At 38.6% G+C, this 19018-nt stretch overlaps 1 protein-coding gene across 1 annotated transcript; it reads left to right on the top strand.

Annotated features, from left to right (window-relative positions):
* Positions 1 to 14395: 14395 nt before the first annotated feature.
* dmbx1b (diencephalon/mesencephalon homeobox 1b) lies at positions 14396 to 18359 on the top strand. Its single transcript, XM_062996526.1, has 4 exons — positions 14396 to 14558; positions 15700 to 15878; positions 16658 to 17024; positions 17974 to 18359. The coding sequence occupies exons 1-4, from the start codon at positions 14396 to 14398 to the stop codon at positions 18357 to 18359; spliced, it is 1095 nt and encodes a 364-aa protein (XP_062852596.1).
* The last annotated feature ends 659 nt before the right edge of the window (positions 18360 to 19018 follow it).

Genomic DNA, 19018 nt, shown 5'->3' on the forward strand with positions numbered 1-19018 from the left:
CCACCATCATTACCACCATCACCACCAACACAACCACATCATCACAAGCAAAACAATTACCACCACCATCATTACCACCATCACCACCAACACAACCACATCATCACCATCTAATTAATCATCACCACCATCATTACCACCATCACCACCACAACCACATCATCACCAGCAAAACAATCACCACCACCATCATTACCACCATCACCACCAACACAACCACCATCATCACCAGCAAATTAATTATCACCACCATCATTACCACCATCACCACCAACACAACCACATCATCACAAGCAAAACAATCACCACCACCACCACCATCACCACCATCACCACCAACACACCCACCATCACCACCAGCAAAACAATCACCACCATCACAACCAACACAACCACCATCATCAAAAGCACACTCACCTTCACCACCAGCAGAACAATCACCACCATCACAACCAACACAACCACCATCATCAAAAGCACACCCACCATCACCACCAGCAAAACAATCACCACCACCATCACCACCAATACACCCACCATTACCACAAGCAAAACAATCACCTCCACCACCATCACGACCAACACTCCACATCATCACCAGCAAAACAATCACCACCATCATCACCACAAACACAACCGCATCATTACCACCAACATGACCACATCACCACCAGCAAATTACCACCATTGTCACCACCAACACACCCACCATCATTTACATTTACATTTTTTGGCGTTTAGCAGATGCCTTTATCCAAAGTCAAGTCAAGTCAAGTCAACTTTATTTATATAGCGCTTTTTACAATATACATTGTCTCAAAGCAACTTTACAAAATCCAGGACCAACAGATACAAAAACCCCTGTTGAGCAAGCCGAGGGCGACTGTGGCAAGGAAAAACTCCCTGAAAATTACAGGAAGAAACCTTGAGAGGAACCAGACTCAACAGGGCCCATCCTTCTTGGGTGGTCAAAGCGACTTACATTACAGTTACAGTATACAGTCTGAGCAATTGAGGGTTAAGGGCCTTGCTTAAGGGCCCAACAGCAGCAACCTGGCAGTGGTGGGGCTTAAACCAGTGACCCTCTGATTACTAGCCCAGTATCTTAACCACTAGGCTACAGCTGCCCAAAACCACCACCAACATGACCATTATCACCAGCAAAACCAACATTACCACCACCAATAACATCACCACCACCATCGACACCACCAACACAACCACCACAGAAGGTTTTGGCACATATAAGGAGTTTTTCCTAGGACACTTGCAGTAAATTAAATTTGCTTATACAAGGCTGCAATAAAAAGAAGAATCTGTGATGGGTAAATTCTCTAGAAATTGATTTAACAAACAAAAGTAGAAAGAAAGATTCCTAATATTTCATTGATCAACTTAATTGTGTTTTATGCTGTAAATATAAACACAGTTTGAATTTGATGGCTTTAACATTCCTGAATAAGAGGCAAAATAAGAGCAAAAACAATTTACAATAAGCAGGTAAACTGGTAACAGGTGAGGGTATCATGGTTGGGTATAACATTAGCATCCAACAAAGCTGGGGTGGGTCGTGGCTCACCACAATCATCGTGAGAGAATCAGTTAGTCAGTTAATAAAGTACATTTGCAGGATTTCCAATAATTTAAGTTATTTACCATCTACTGTACATACTAATATAAAAGATTAACAGAATCTATAGAAACCTCTGTCTATGTTCTCTTGTTTTCCAAAAACTTGCAGATGGTGGCTGGAAAAGGGGAAGTCAATTAGGTGCTCATTAGGGATAATTGAGTAAGACATCAGTCGTAACCCTGTTTTCTCACACCCTGCTGGTACACTGAGGCTAGAGGGATGGTGTGTTTAGGCAGCGGCTCAGTTGGTGTATGTGTGTCTTTGTGTGTGTGTGCGTGTGTGCGTGTGTGTGTGTGCGTGTGTGTGCTCAGTTGTAATTCGATGCCCTCGGGCCAGTCTACCACATTACATGGCCAGTTGAACCCAGTAAGGGTCTTTTATAGCAGTGAATGGCAGGAGAGACAGAATCAGCAGGAGTGGTTTATGAAGTCGATGGACAAAATGAAAGAAACAATATATAAAAGGTGTTTTATCTTGAGATGGCTAAATCATTACACACACTTGTTAACAGAATGTATGAGCTGTAAGAAATCTGACAATCACCACTATGATCTGTAAGATATTAAAGCAACTAACAAAGTCATGAGTCATGAAAACTGTAAAATAACTAAATGTTTCAAAAGTAACAATCTTAAAAGTCATGACAGAGAATGTTAAACATGGACCATCAGCATCAGCAATAGAAACCGTGGGTGCAAGTAGAAGCTCACTGACAGGAAAAGGCACATCTAAAAGAGGCTCAGAACCAAAAACTTGAGTATCTTCCGATACCGATACCAGTCCGATACCGTCATTTCTCCTCTTAAACAACTAAGCAGTAATAATACATGTCTAAGTGCACCATGGGTAAACTAGCTATCTAAATAACAACGCTCAGACTGTGGAACAGATATTCTAAAGGAATAAATACAGAACCCTCAACATCACACTTATACAAAACTGCTGTTTTTATTTTCACTTTTACACACAGAACATTTAGCAGCATTTTTGGCTTGTTTAACAAAAGTGTCTACAATTGGAAGATGTGGATGTCAATCAAACGTAATGGACCAATTAGAATTGACGCAGAATTGAGATTTTCTGTTAAAGTTCTGTCACGTTTTTAGATTATTAAAAACCCTGCTGGATTTTGTTATTTCATAACACTAATGGATTAATTGAGGATGTGAAATATCTCCAAGCCGGGACAAGATAGGTTTTCTTTATCTCAGGTGAGCAATTTATCATTTATAAAGCGATTTTTATTGTGTATAAACAGGGTGTTTAGACCTTTCAGTAGTAGATGATTGTTTTAAATGCTAAAAGTTGAAGTAGATCAGTGTGTTTTAATTTCTGAAATGCTGTTGCGGATGAGTTGTAAATCCGTGGCACATGTTAATGATGTTCAGTGACGATCCAGTGATTTGGGCCAATATCGGACCGATACCGATAAAATGGACAGTGAGTGTAGAAACAAGGAGGTGGTTTTAATGTTATTGCTGATCGGTGTATACTGTATGGCCAAAAGATCAAAACTATAGGCAATAAGTTGCTCCTCTTTTGCCACACTTCTGAATTTTGTAGGATGTCAGTGGGAATTTGTGCCTCTTTAGTCAAAAGAGCATTTTTGATGCTGTACTCAGTGTTTTAATTCATCCCAAATATGTTCAGTGTTCAATGTTCACACATTTTTGGCATGTAGAGAATTTTTAATTTTACAGACTATGAGAAAAATTGTACTTACTATCCCAATGTATTGCCATACAGGTTGATCCAGGTGTCTGTAACACAAGATAATTAAGAAACACCATAAAAAACGGGACATTTATGTGAGAGTGAATGTTGGTGATGGTATACGGCTGTACATTTCACAACGTCTCGTATGAACCATTAAACCTGATGTGGTCTGAAGTCGTTGTATGAGAACAGCATTACTGGGATCATTCTCTCACACTGCTTCATTTCAGTGACCAATGTTTGCCACTAAATCTTAAATACTATTTAACTCTCCAAATCTCACCTATAGTGCCACTGTGATTCAGTGAGCTAGGACTTCCATTTCCTCGTCCGACTAGAATGTTGCACCAGAGAGCCGTTAGAGACTCGGGTATTTCGGTTAGAGGAAGATAGAGAGGCAAGTCGGGGACGGCTGACAATGAAACGACCCCCAGTGCTCGTTTCATTCATAGTGTTCTTCCACTCATATAAAGAGCAGTAAGAACGATTCCTGGTGACCATGTGGACAGTGTTTCTCCAGAATATCCTGTCAACTGTTTGGGTCTTCAGGCTTTTTAATGGCTTGTTAAATGTTTCTCTAATTGTATCCATCCGTCTTGTTGCTGGCCGTCCTCTTCCTCGTTTACCTTCAACTTCTTCTAGCATAATTGTCTTTTGTAGTGAATCAGTTCTCCTCATAATGTGCCCGAGACAACAGAGCTTCAGTCTGGTTATCTGGGCTTTAAGTGAGAGGTTTGGTTTGGTTTGATTTGAGAATCAATTTGTTTGTCTTCTTTGCCATTCAAGGTCTCTCAAAAATCAAAAAGTTCCAAAGCTTTGACCTTCTTCCTGCCCAGTTTGCCAGTCCATCACAGGGCAAACACACACACACACACACACACGCACGCACACACACACACATAGGTCAGTTTTCAGTTGATCCAATTAGCCTGACTGCATGTCTTTGAACTTGTGGAAGGAAACCTGAGCACCCAGAGCAAACCCAGATAAACACAGGGAGAACATGCAAACTCCACACAGAAAGGACCCTGGTCGCCAGTTCCTTCATTCTTGTTCTGCTCAGTGCTCAGCATTTGTGTTTATAAATGATACACTGACGTTATTGGTCCAGTATTTTGGGTCGATCCTGAACAGGGCATCAATAAATGAAAGGGCATCACACACTAACATTTTTTTATTTACTTACACCCAGAGAGGCTTTACAGCAGCCTGTCAACCTTCTGTCTATTTTTATTAGGGCACCGATACTCGGTATCGGTATCGGTCCGATATTGGCCCAAATCACTGGATCCTCATCAAACATCATTAACATGTGCCACGGATCGGATAGAAATTAAAACTCACTGATCTACTTCAACTTTTAGCATTTAAAACAATCATCTACTACTGAAAGATCTAAACACTGTTTAAACACAATAAAAATCATCTACTACTGAAATTGTACCGTATTTAAATACCATGTCCACTCACTGTCCACTCACTGTCCACACTCCTACCTAGTTGGTTCACCTTGTAGATGTAAAGTCAGAGACGATTGCTCATCTATTGCTGCTGTTTGAGTTGGTCATCTTCTAGACCTTCATCAGTGGTCACAGGACGCTGCCCACAGGGCGCTATTGGCTGGACATTTTTGGTTGGTGGACTATGCTCAGTCCAGCAGGGACAGTGAGGTGTTTAAAAACTCCATCAGTGCTGCTGTGTCTGATCCACTCATACCAGCACAACACACACTAACACACCACCACCATAAGATAAGATAAGATAAGATGCCTTTATTGTCATGTCAGTGTCACTGCAGTGCTGAGAATGATCCACCACCTAAATAATACCTGCTCTGTGGGGGTCCTGTGGGGGTCCTGACCATTGAAGAACAGGGTGAAAGCAGGCTAAAAAAAACGCAGAGAAACAGATGGACTACAGTCAGTAATTATAGAACTACAAAGTGCTTTTATATGGTAAGTGGAGCTGATAAAATGGACAGTGAGTGTAGAAACAAGGAGGTGGTTTTAATGTTATGGCTGATCAGTGTATATATTAAACACATCAGATATTCGCTCCTGTAGGATTTCTCTGTGGATGCTGGATCAGTTCTAATGACTTGTAGTGTTGAGCAGCTGTCAGTACTGATTAGTTTCTGAACTAAAACTGTTTCTTTAGATGGTGTGCACTCAAGAGTCCTGCTCAGCTCCTGCTCTGTTTCCCTCCACCCTCTCAATTTTCCCACTCTTTTGTTTAGGTAAAGCGAGGGATTAGGGCAGATTTTCTCCCTAACGTAGTGGTGTGATGGGGCCTTTATCCCTGAGAGCTGAGAAGGCAGAGAAGCTGCAGGATTAAGGAACCACAAAGAGCCCCGTTGTGTCCGAGCACAAACTGGGAGAAAAGCTGAAGAAACTCAACTGCCAGTTTCAATATGTCAGCACTCACAGACTGGGAAGTTTGCCAAAGCTCCTCAACAGTCAAAAACAAGTGAGGGAAGTCCATCAGTGTTCAGAAATTACAGCTAGACTCGTCCAATAATCAAAATAAATTCATCATTTATCATCTGTTGGTTTGGTGCCACCTGGAAACACTGAGCATGGGACAGGGGAGGACATCACACACTTCCACCCACAAACCCACATCTAGTAGTTTTTCTTTTAAGAGTTACTGATAATACATCAACACATTTCATGTTAAGACGCTTGAAGAAAAATGGTTTTTAGTTCAACACTCAGCAGTTTTTCTGTTCTAATGTAAATAGATAAATTAAAACATTAAACTAAGCGCAATATTAGACTGCAAAAATTTCACATTGTTCTGCTTTTCTAGACTCATTTTTAGTACTTAATGGTATTAGGTAGCACAAAGTAACAAAATGACAGTAAATGGTGGTGTAGTAGCTTAGCTCAGGTAATAGATTACTGATCAAAATGTCACTGGGTCAAGCCCCAGCACCACCAAGACGTTTTTGTTGGGCCTCTAAACAAGGCCCTTAACCTTTAATTACTTGCATTGTATTTTGTCATAAATGTCATAAAGTTGATTTGGATAAAGCACTCACAAAATGCTGTAAATGTAAAGCTTTGTGTTGCAATATTTATGTGAACAGGAGACTCTAAACTACACTATATGGACAATAATTATTGGAACACTCCCTGAATTTATTTGTTTCAGCTACAACTGTTGTTAACATGTGTAATAAATCAATTATATAAAGGATATTATGTGCTTTCAACTTTGCAGCAACAGTTAAGGGAATGCCCTTACCTGTTCCAGCATGTGTAGGGCGGCACGGTGGCTAAGTGGGTAGCACTGTCGCCTCACATCAAGAAGGTCCTGGGTTCGATCTCCAGGTGGGGCGGTCCGGGTCCTTTCTGTGTGGAGTTTGCATGTTCTCCCCATGTCTGCGTGGGTTTACTCTAGAGCACCGGTTTCCTCCCACAGTCCAAAGACATGCAAGTGAAGTGAACTGGAGATACTAAATTGTCCATGACTGTGTTGGATTTAACCTTGTGACTCTGATGAATCTTGTGTAATGAGTAACTACCGTTCCTGTCATGAATGTAACCAAAGTGTAAAACATGACGTTAAAATCCTAATAAACAATCCAGCATGTGTGCACAAAGCAAGCTGTATAAAGACATGAGGAAACGATTGGTTTAAAGACTCTCCAGTGTCCTGCACAGAGCCCTGACCTCAGTCGCACTTTTTGTTATCCTAATTACTATAAGCTTGTTGATTGTGTGATGTTTGTAATGCTAGTTTATGAGTCAGTCTCTTTATTGTAATGCTAGTTCAATTGTTAGTCTGTTTATGGAGTCTGTTTACTATAATACAAGTTTATAGGTTAGTCTGTTTACTATAGTGCTATAGTCTGTAAACTATAGTACTATAGTTCATGGGTTAGTTTGTTTACCATAATACAAGTTCATAGGTTAGTTTGTTAACTGTAATGCTAGTTCATGGATTAGTCTGTTCACTATAATGCTAGTTTATGGGTTAGTCTGTTTACTATAATGCTAGCAAATCATATTTGTAGTGGAGAGAACAGCTGGTCCTGTCCAACTTCTGTGCCTATTTTAGTCAAAAACGCATTTGTGAGGTAATGCACGAAAAACCATGGCTCACAATCTGCATTCTAATTCATCCTACTGAAGTTCGTCCACATCTAACTCATCACACCATGTGTCTTTATGTCTTTGCTTTGTGCACAAGGGGTCAGCGACACTGGAACAGGAAAATAATGCCCCCTTTTGCCACAACTTTCTATGTTTCCATGTATATTGCATTTCATTTATGACAATGGTTTAGTCTTGTATTCGTTTTGCTTGTCAGAACTTCATGACTGATGGAGTGAGCTTTAAATCCGAGTGAGGGAATAAAGTGTTGTTCAAAAGAATCTTTAAAAGTTAAGACATGCAATGTCTTCCGGAGGATAGATGGCAAAATCATGTAAAGAAGCTTTCCATGATGGAGCAGTGTGAGATCAGAGCAAACAGAGTGACTGATGGTGGAGAGAACAACGAGTGAAAGAACTAAATCCACCCTGACATAGTAAAGGCAGAGCCCAAAGAAAGGATAAAGCAAACTATATGTCCAAAAGTATGTGAACACTTGACCATAAAAACCCCCTCCTAACTGTTATCATTTGCAGTTATAATAGCTTCTACTTCTCTTTAAAGATTCTTCACATTATTCTTGAGTGGGTCTATTGATGTGCATTGATTTTGGACAAGAAGGTTTGGCTCTCATTCAGTTCCAATTCATAACCCTAACCCAATGCCTACACCAAACTTGCCAAATCCTGTCTTAATGGAACTTAGTTTGAGCATTGGGCTACAGTCATGCTAGAACAGGGCAGGTCCTTCCTCAAACTGTCTACAATATATAATCTTGGAGTTGGGACTCCATGTAAGGTCACCTGATAATTTTTACATTATCAATTTTACAAAGTGTTCAAATGGGCTTCCAGGCAAATAATCCAATTTAAAATATCTCAGTCATGCAAATATCAATTAAAACAGAGACTGAATATGAATTAATGAATTAATGAAAATAAATTAATGAAATGTCTAATCAGGAGTTTGTGTGTTGCAGAATGTTTTTATATCTCAGCAGTCTAAATGCTATTTTTTTCTGAAAGAGGAAGAAATCTTTTAAAAGCTCTCAGAAAAGAGAGGCGTTATTGTTTTAATCCTCTTAGCTGCTGTCAGTTCCACACACTTTGGTGTTTAGGCTTAGATGAGGTCTTGACTCCTCAATCCCAAAATCCTCCAAGGAATCTTCTCGCTCTCTCTCTTTCTTCAATGTAAAGGAAATGCTAACACGGCCATATGTGGGAACAGTGTGCTGTTGCTTTCAGTTTGTTATTTTATTTTTGTTAAATGGGAGTCTTAATAACACTATCATAATCAATACATCAAACATTTATGAAGCAACACTAGTATTAATGACAGATTTATTAAGGTGGTGAAGGTTTTTTTTTAAGTATGATCATATAAATCATTGTTCAGAATTCTGGTTGTTCAGCAATCATCCAAATTACACTGGGCACAGGGCAAAAACACACACTGCAAACAGGGCACCCTCACACTGTCTCTCAGATACTTAAACCAAGAAACAACTGAGAGCAGCGAAGGATTGAACCTTGGCACCCACTCCGCCCACCTACCTACAATTATTGTCTTTTTCTCATCTTAATTGTCTTTTTTTTTTCTTCTGTATGTCCCATTGCTCTTTCTCTCTCTCTCTCTCTCTCTCTCTTTCTCTCTCTCTCTCTCTCTTTGGTGTGCTTTAAAACCCCCTCACAGCTTCATGTGGGGGTAAAACACTCATACACACTCCATCACACATATGTACCTCCACTATTCATTCCTCCATCTCCATCTTTAGGATAGGTTTAAAACTGGGACTGACTGATCTCCACTATAAACACAGTACTGGTACAGTGAGGAGAAACACTGCTGTATGAACAGACCTGCAGGCAGGTGAGTACACTAACTACCTCTGAAACACTTTACTGTAGTATTAATGTGACACTGTGTCACTTAAAATATATATTCTTGATTTGAATGAATAAATGGTATCATAATTTGATAAAAAATAATCTGATAAAAGTGTCATGGTGTTTATATGTTTAAAATTATCTGACTGTATTACATATCATATAAAACGTAATTAAAATAACGTTGACAATAATACAGGGTTTTTTAAGTGTGTGTGTTGTTTCATTAACCTGAATTTCTGTTTATTAGTGTAGAAAATGTGAAATAAAACTTCTGTTTCTGTGAAGTGGACAGTCACACATAAGCAGTGAAGTAAAAAGTTTAACTTACAAGTTTGTCATTTTTATTAGCATTTTACTTCAAATGAAAGCACCAACAAATACTTTTTTCAGCATAGTAAAAAAATAACATAAAATTTCTTACCAAAATGTGTATATTAAGCATGTATCCAGTTTTTACAGCTCTACAGCATAGATCTGTCCATCATGTACATATTTATTACCATCAAGCCGAAAAGTCTAAAATTTTATGTAATATGCTCTGTAGTTTTATGGAGGTGAAATTGGGTAGATTTTTAAGTAATTATTTTGTAATCATCACCCCCAGGTTTATTCATTACAGACTCATTACTGTCACTAAGCTGATTTTTGGTAGAAGAACCTAATTTTGGGGATTTTCTGGAACATTTAGAGGCGCTAAATAAAACGTAAATTCTGTAATAATCAGACTTCATAACTCAAGTGTTTTAGTTTAAAATAAAATGTAGTAAAAATGCCTGCACAATTTTGGTATTTTAATGTTTGCTATTGTACAAAACGGTGTAAAAACGTGGTAGAGTGAATTTATATTTTTTTAATCACCGTTGGCGTAATTCATTAATGTGATAAAAGCTAAATGAGTTACATTGGGTTTAAAATCGGAGTACAATTACTTATACACTCAGCATTGTTCATTATGATGCTTCATTACATTTCCAAATGTAACTCTGCACAAAAGTTTTATTAGTTACCTGTGATCCTGTTATAAGTGATCCTGTTATAAGTGATCCTGCTATAGATGATTCAATAAATCCATTTCGAATTAAGTCTGATAATCTACCTTTGCCAAATTAAGTGTGTTTATTAAATCTAAATTAAAGAAATAATGCAAAACCTAAGTTCATTAAAGCATAAATATTTTTAAATATATTTTAATAATGTTTAATAATGTTTATATTTTACTTTTTGGTTTAGTTATTAGCAAATAATACATCATATAACCACTTCAAAAACACGACCACAGACTGTTATTACTGATATAAACTTTAATATCATTAATATCATGTTTACACACAGCCTGCAGTTTTGCGCTCAGATCCAAGTGTGCAGACTGGTCAACTTAACCACATGCATTAACAGGGTAGAAAATGGGTGTGACCCACCATGTCAGGGGGTAAATGATGGGTAAAATGGTTTTGTTAAGTGTTTTGGTCTGCTCGGTTAACTGAAGCGGTGCAGCTGAGGTGGCCGGAGGGTTCATGGGTACTACTGTGTCCTAAACCTGCACGTTTTTATAAAATATGCAAAAATGCAATCGTGTCTGTTATTAAGCTGTAATGACGAAACACTTAAAACACTCAATTTACTGAATGTTAAATGTTTAGTCTTAACATCATTTTGTCTTGACTAAATCGGCACGGTGGCGCAGTGAGTAGCGCTGTCATCTCACAGGTAGAAGGCTCTGGGTTCGATTTCCTAGTCGGCCGCCCTGGGTCCTTTATGAAGTTTGCATGTTCTCTCTGTGTCCACGTGGGTTTTCTCCCACAACTCAAAATACATGAAGTCAGGCCAATTGGAGGTACTGAAAATTGCCCATAGCGACCACTAAATCGAACTGCGACCCTGACCAAGTTAAAGCGGTGGTAAAACAGACAATGAATGGATGAATAAATAAAGTTTATTACTGCACTGTGTAGTTTAATTTTTGGCAACATTCGGGATGTTTTATAATTCATGTTAAAACCTTTCAAGCAAAGACATTTAAATGAAATAAATCTAATGTAATATTTGTTCGTTCGTGCAGTCAAACATTTTCGTTAGTGCTGTGTTTTAAATGCTCATATATTTATTTATAATAATGTGTAATGATGAGAGAAGTTAGATTATTCAAAATGCAATGAAATGTGCCTGTTGTGAACAGTATTTAAGTATCTAAAACAGTTCCTTTTCTGCCTCAACACTGTTTTCTGATAGAAATTACAAAGTTAACATTTAATTGTTATTTTTTACTTCAGTATTAGAGATTATTGTTTTTCTGCTCATTTATCTGCATAAATAATGTAAATACTTGGATGTTTTAAAGCTGGAGAGTTTACAGCTAATTTTTCTAACTACAGTTTTCCACAGCTTAGATTTGACTGATCTGACTTAATTTTAGTATTTTTATGTAACCGGGCTGTTTTTAATGTGTTGAAATCATTTAAGCCGAAACAAAAAATCGAACCCAAAACAGAAACAAACTGGCTTTATTTTGTTCTTTACTTAAGATGCACTTACTTTAAATTACACAGTGTGTACTACAGTTGTTATATTTTAGTTATATTAATATTTATTTGTAATTCTATTTTAGTTGCAATTTATTTGTATTTTATTTGTATTTTAGCTGTATATATAATGCGGTTTGGAGTTTAATCCGTAACATGAGCAGTTTTGTGGCAAGTGCAATGCGAATGTTAATGTTTGTATCCCTTTATTAATATTATTATTATTGGTATTATTATTGTCGTTGTTTAATTAATCGTTAATCATTATAATCATCATCATAATAACAACAATAATTGTTATTATGATTATTATTATTATTATTATTATTATCATAGTGCCAATAATTATTGTAACAGCAACAATAAAAGAATAACAATAATAAAAGAATAATATCTGAGTGTATTTCACCCTGCGGCTTCAGCCTTATGTACACATTTAAACTGGGTTAAAGGTGTAAGGGGTGTAAGGGGGTGTGTAAGGGGGTGTGAGGAGAATGTGAGGAGAATTAAATCCTCCAAGGACAATTTAAACCCACACAGGGCGATAAACAGCCTGAGAAACTGTAAATCTGAACTGCTACAATAAAATTCATTTAATTAAATCATTCACTGATTAAGTTAAAACTATTTTTATTATAAAACGTAAAGCAGTTTAATAAGACAGAATAGACAGAATGTATTTCATATATATTAACAGCATTATCAAAATATTCAAAATTAATTTTAAACCGGACATTAAACAGCATAAACATTTATTTAAATTATTATTATTAGTATTATTATTACTCATTGTTGTTGTTTTTTGTAGATTTTTAATGGAGAAATGCAAATTAGGTAAGATTAAATCAAATGTCTTGCCTTCAAGCAATGTTAAAGCTTTAAAAAAAAGTTGAAATTACTTTTACTTTTATTTAGACACGTTTAGGAAAATTCAGGCTAATCTGAATTGTATTACTGTGTTTGCGAGGAAAGTTTATTCCCTACACTGACTTTTTACTAAACCACACATCTCATACAGACACAGTGTTTTCACTTTATTTAATCAAGTAAGCTTTAATGGCATGACCATGATCAGTTACAGTATTGCCAAAGCAACAAGAAGAACAACAAGAGGACAAAAGGGAACAATAAAGAGAAGCGAGAACAGTAAGAATAGCAGTTCGGAAAATTATTATTATTATATAATTAATATTTAAACAAATACAGGTGCAAATGTGTTTACAAACAGTGTAATTTTATATGTTTTTTTCGTAATTGTTCATATTTTTACATTCTGTGAGAAAGTGCAGCTCTGTCTCCACATTGTTGCACTGCTGGTAATCTCTGATCTTTAGGAATCCTGACTGAGTCTGAACTTTGTCATCATGGTTCTGTGTTACTGTGCTCAGGTTCTTCTTTACTCTGTACTGTGGTTTTAGAGCCTGGGTTTAATCTGAATGTATTGCAGACTGCTCCTGACCTAGAACAGTATTAGTATTGGTATTAACTCAATGTCAGAGCCAAAAAAAATCGTAATACATTTTGGTCACTTATTAAGATTTTCCACACCAAATAAGTTGTGATCCCCATTTGTTAAAGCTTGGGGAATCATAGATCCATGGAGTGAACAGAACCCTGGTGTTAAACAGTAAATATGCATAAAAATAACACATTTACATTTTCAGCATTTAGCAGACACCTTTATCCAAAGTGACTTACAATTGAGACAGTATACATCTCAAGCAATTGAGGGTTAAGGGCCTTGCTCAGGGGCCCAACAGTGGCAAGCTGGCTGATGCGGGGCTTGAACAAGCAACCTTCTGATTACTAGTCCTGTAACCACTGTGCTACCACTGCCCATAACAGAAAATAGAATAAGACTGTATTGTTTTTATATTGATAAAACAGACAGGAAATGAGTTTTCAAACATCTGCATTCAGTGGCTTTTCTGATCATAAGCTAGTGACTAGACTAGACTAGTGCTGTTAGGTGGGGTGAAACACAAACCTGTATGCTACTTTGATGTACAATGACTATTGCTGCAAACATTTTAAACTTAATTATTTAATGGGAATTATGAGAGTTTGGCTACATGGTGAGAGGGGGCGAGTTCTCATCACCAACAACCTGACTGCGTCCATGTTGTGGTACAAGTTCATCACTCCGGAACCACAAGACCGCCTTAAAAGAGAGATGCAGAAGAGATTTGAATCTGTCTGATCAGTTTTATACTGGGTAAAGCAAAGCTAGTGGTCTGGCTAAAGAGAAAATGGGGACAGAAAATGAGTGCTAATGTGATGTTGACTGAGAATTGAGTTCACTTTTTTTAAATGAACACACAGACTTTAGGATTTCTGTTCAAGTTGGGATCAGGATGAGGTTTTATGTTGATTATAATTGTTTACTCGTGTTTATAATAGAATGTTATCATAATGACATGATTTTGTATATTAATTATATGATATTATTATATGATATAATAATTATTTGGTGCTATTTATAATTATTACATGGTCTCTCTCTCTCTCCCTGTCTCTTATGCAGCTTGGTTGATCTTCATTATGCAGCATTATGGGGTGAATGTGAATGGAGGATACTCTCTACAAGCCATGAACTCACTCAACGCCATGTACAACCTCCACCAGCACACCGCCCAGAGTGCACAGCGCGCTCCTGACTACCGACCCTCCGTGCATGCACTCACACTCGCCGAAAGACTGGCAGGTAAGAGTTAAATATGCTGTACATATACAGTCTTGTGCAAGGGTTTGAAAACCTTGGTAAAGGTTAGTGAAACTAGGTCTCCACAGGAAATAACTGCAAGTGTTTATTTTTCTAAATGTAACACATTGGATAGACATAAAACTACAATGCAAACGTAAAAGTTATGCAAAAGTTTAATTTAACAGTTAGAATTTTCTTTCTTAAATAAATTGAAGTTTCTAGATAACAAAACATAAAATTTCTCAGTGGGTGTGCAAACGTTTGCCCAAAAGTGTAATTGCACAACCCAATACAATAGTTAATAGTTATTTAGGACTAATAATAGTTTTTAGGACTGAGCTCACAATGACTGAATTTCAAAACTGAGCTGCAAAAAATAAATATAAATAAATAAATAATGATTGCACTGATGCACCTCCAGAGCCAACATACTGTGTATAAAAATAAATGGTCAAATCTGGTCAATTTGGTACCACCATTAATAGGGTTGTTTTATCTTAGCAGAGTTGGGTTAGGGGGGTGATCCAGCCTGTTGGGATTCATTTTTAACCCAAACTGTGTGTAAACAGAATCTACATTTTTCACCCAAACTGGGTTAAAACACTAAGGTTAATGGTTAGGTTAAATGTTTGTCAATGGAATTTTTTGGAATTATTAGTGTATTCACACAAGCCCACCAGGAATACAAGACTTTAGCTAGTGTAAACTCTACACTTTAACTTTGTGTTGGAAAATAACAGAAATATAATTTCAGAATGGTATACCAGATTATAAATGACAAATATGAACAGATTACAGGTGCTCAATATTGTTGCATAATTTTACCAGCTCATTTGTGTTGGTGTTAACTGTTAAAAAACTCAATTGAATAATTGAATATGAAACTATTGGATTACAAAAAAAAATGCTGTATGAAGAAATATTTAACTCAGCTTGGGTAGAAAATGTAGATATTTTAGTCTACAATGATATTTAAAACAACCCCGGCTTGCTAGAATGACCCAAACCAGCTGTATCAAAACAATCCACTGGGGCAGTCCATGTTGGTCATAGTACTGGGTTTTCACATAGATTATTTTATCCCAGACTAATTTATTTATATACTGTGGATATAACAGCAATGTTGTGGGTTTTTTTGCAGACATCATCCTGGAGGCTCGGTATGGCTCTCAGCACAGGAAGCAGCGCCGCAGTCGAACCGCTTTCAGCGCCCAGCAACTGGAAGCTCTTGAGAAAACCTTCCAGAAAACACACTACCCTGACGTAGTGATGAGAGAACGGCTCGCCATGTGCACCAACCTGCCTGAGGCTCGAGTGCAGGTACAAATTTATTAGTACTGAGAATGATGGTCACTGGGTTAACATAAAACATTTACATTTTTGGCATTTAGCAGATGCTTGTATTCAAAGTGACACAGTATATTATCTAAGCAATTGAGGGTTAAGGGCCATGCTCAAGGGCCCAACAGTTTGCAACCTGGCAGCGGTGGGGCTTGAACCAGTGACCTTTTGATTACTAGTCCAGTACCTTAAAGGCTATTTGCAGAACAGACACACACATGCTTCACTGCTGCATAATGAAACTGAAAGTACCCAAAAATTCGACTTGGGATCTCTGCTTGTGTTTGTGCAATCTAAAAAAAATGCATTGGCAAAAATAAACTGCTGAGCCACTAGCTCACAGTAGAATAACTACAGATCCCACAATGCATTGCAATTATATGTTATTTTACATTTTCAGTACTTAGCAGCCGCCTTTTACAGTAAAAAATGCAAACTGATTTACAGTACCGTGACAGTACACATTCTGAGCAATTGAGGGTTAAGGGCCTTACTCAAGGGCCCAACAGTAGCAACCTGGCAGTGGTGGGGCTTGAACCTGTGACCTTTTGATTATTAATCAAAAACTGCCAATAATTTAACTGTTGCTAAATCATTTTTTCATTCTGGATAATGTATTCAGCTGTGAACGCTGTTTGTAGTATTTAACCTAATCTTGGCAATAGTGGATTCCCTGTATCACCATCCTAGATTGATTTTTTACATGTACCACCATATAAAACCTTGTAAGTCCTCATTAGACATTTTGCTTTTGGCAGGTTTGGTTTAAGAACAGACGGGCAAAGTTTCGTAAGAAGCAGCGCAGTCTTCAGAAGGAGCAGCTACAGAAGCCGAAGGAGGGAGAGCCCGATGAGGAGAAGAAAGAGGAGAAGAAAGAAGAAGCTCCACTCACTTTAACCTCCCATACGCCATCGTACCTACCAGAGGAGAGTCGACCCACACTCGAGGAGGTGAACGAGGAAGTGAACGTGACCTCACCTGAGCACTCAGGGGTGGAGTCAGGAGTGGAGGATTTGACTGACAGGGAGGACGAGCTGCCATCTTTTAGAGGGGAGGAGAAAGAGGTGGGGCCACTGATGACAGGCGACACGTCACCATCCTGCAAGCCAACCAGTCCAAAATCAGGTGAGCCATTCAGACAACAGGCCACGAAGTGCACAGTGTAAATCAATTGAAGGTAAAAAATCAGAAGTCTGATATTTGTCCATCATCTGGTATTATTCCTCTTTTATTTATTTATTTATTTATTTATTTATTTATTTATTTATTTATTTTCCCCCTTTTACCTTTTCCCCCCAATTTTCTCCCCCTAATCTAGTCGTGTCCAATTACCCTGATTGCATCCTCCACTGATTCAACCCTCCACCGCTGACTGAGGACGCTTCTCAACTGACACACGCCCCCTCCGGCACGTGCTCAGTACAGACTGCATTTTTCACGGGTCAAGTTCATATATACGATCAGCACTGTGCACGGAGAGCCTCACTCCGATCAGCATTATTCCCTAGCCCTGTGCAGGTGCCATCAATCAGCCAGCAGGGGTTGTAATTGGACCAGCTATGAGGACCCATGATCCGACTTGCCCCTAACCCTATGAACAACAGTCAATCAGTGTTCATGCAGCCGCCCAGCCCAGGCACATGGCAAAGCTGAGATTCGATACGATGTATTCGAAAACCCAGCTCTGGTGTGCTAGCATATTTTACCGCTGCACCACCCGAGCGGCTATTCCTCTTTTATTTTTTACCGACCACCACTCTGAGATTCAGGTTCGAATCTCAGTCGTGCTATCGACCAGCCGTGTGTCTACACAGACATGACTGGCTCTGTCTGGAGGGAAGTAAGTCCTGCAATGGATTGGCGCTTTGTGTATGATATTCCTGTCTTGCACTCAGTGCTTCCTGGTGGAACCGTTCCTGCCATGATCCTGACCAAGATAAACATGGGAAGCTTTAACTGGTGTGGTTTTTGTGATCTGGTCTTGTGATTTTTGTGTGAACCCTGTGTGAATGCCAACTTCATTAGGAACATCTAAGTTTTCTATAGTCCTAACCCTTCATTCTTGTTTCTACAGACTCTTCACTCGGCTCTCCATCTCAACCCCCTTCTGGTGTTCTCAGCTCTGGATTAGTCCAGACAAACTCGTACGCTTCGTCTCCTTTGAGTCTGTTCCGTCTGCAGGAGCAGTTCCGCCAGCACATGGCCGCCACCAACAACCTAATGCACTATGCACCCTTTGACATGGCCGCCCCATCTTCCTCCACCTCCCCTTTACCTTACCTAGGCATGAATGTAAACATGCCAGCGCCCCTCGGGCCTCTGCAGTGCCAGTCTTACTACCAGTCACTGTCTCAGCAGGTATGGAGCAGTCTGAGCAGCAAAACCAGCAGCATTGAAAACCTGCGCTTCAGAGCCAAGCAGCACGCAGCATCACTGGGTCTGGACACGCTGCCCAACTGACCTCAGTCCAGGCCAGATATACGCAAAGTCTTCTCAGCATCTTCACCATGGTGGAAAAATTAGCTTTGTACAGCATTCTTCTCAGCCAGGGGTTCCCAACCTTGTTTTTGAATGCGACCCTATTTTAATGCTAAAATATTTATTGGCCCCTCTCCAAACGCACATTCATGCATGTATGCACACACACACACACATGGATGGAAACACACACTCACACTATATGGAAAAAGTATTGGGACACCTCTTTTAATCATTAAATTCATGTGTTTCAGCCACAACAATTAAGAACAGGCGTAATAAATCAATGACAGCAACAGTTTAGGGAATTCCTTTCCTGTTCCAACATGACTGTCACCTGTGCACAAAGCAAGTTCTATAAAGAGCTTGTGGCCTGCACAGAGCCCTGACCCCAGCTCCACTTAACAGCTTTGGAATGAACTAGAACATCAGCTGAGGCTTTTTTGACTAACATCAGTGCCCAGCCATACAAAAGCTCTTTTGACTGAATAGGGACTAATTCCCACATACATACTTCCAAATCCTTTGAGAAGCCTTCTCACAAAAGTGGATATTGTTATAGCTAAAAAGATCATATCAAGGTCATTCGATTTAATAGCATTTGTTTTTGAATTGGGATGTCCAACAAGCTCATGGTAAGG

This window comes from Trichomycterus rosablanca, chromosome 6, assembly GCF_030014385.1.
Source record: "Trichomycterus rosablanca isolate fTriRos1 chromosome 6, fTriRos1.hap1, whole genome shotgun sequence".
Lineage (NCBI taxonomy): Eukaryota > Metazoa > Chordata > Actinopteri > Siluriformes > Trichomycteridae > Trichomycterus > Trichomycterus rosablanca.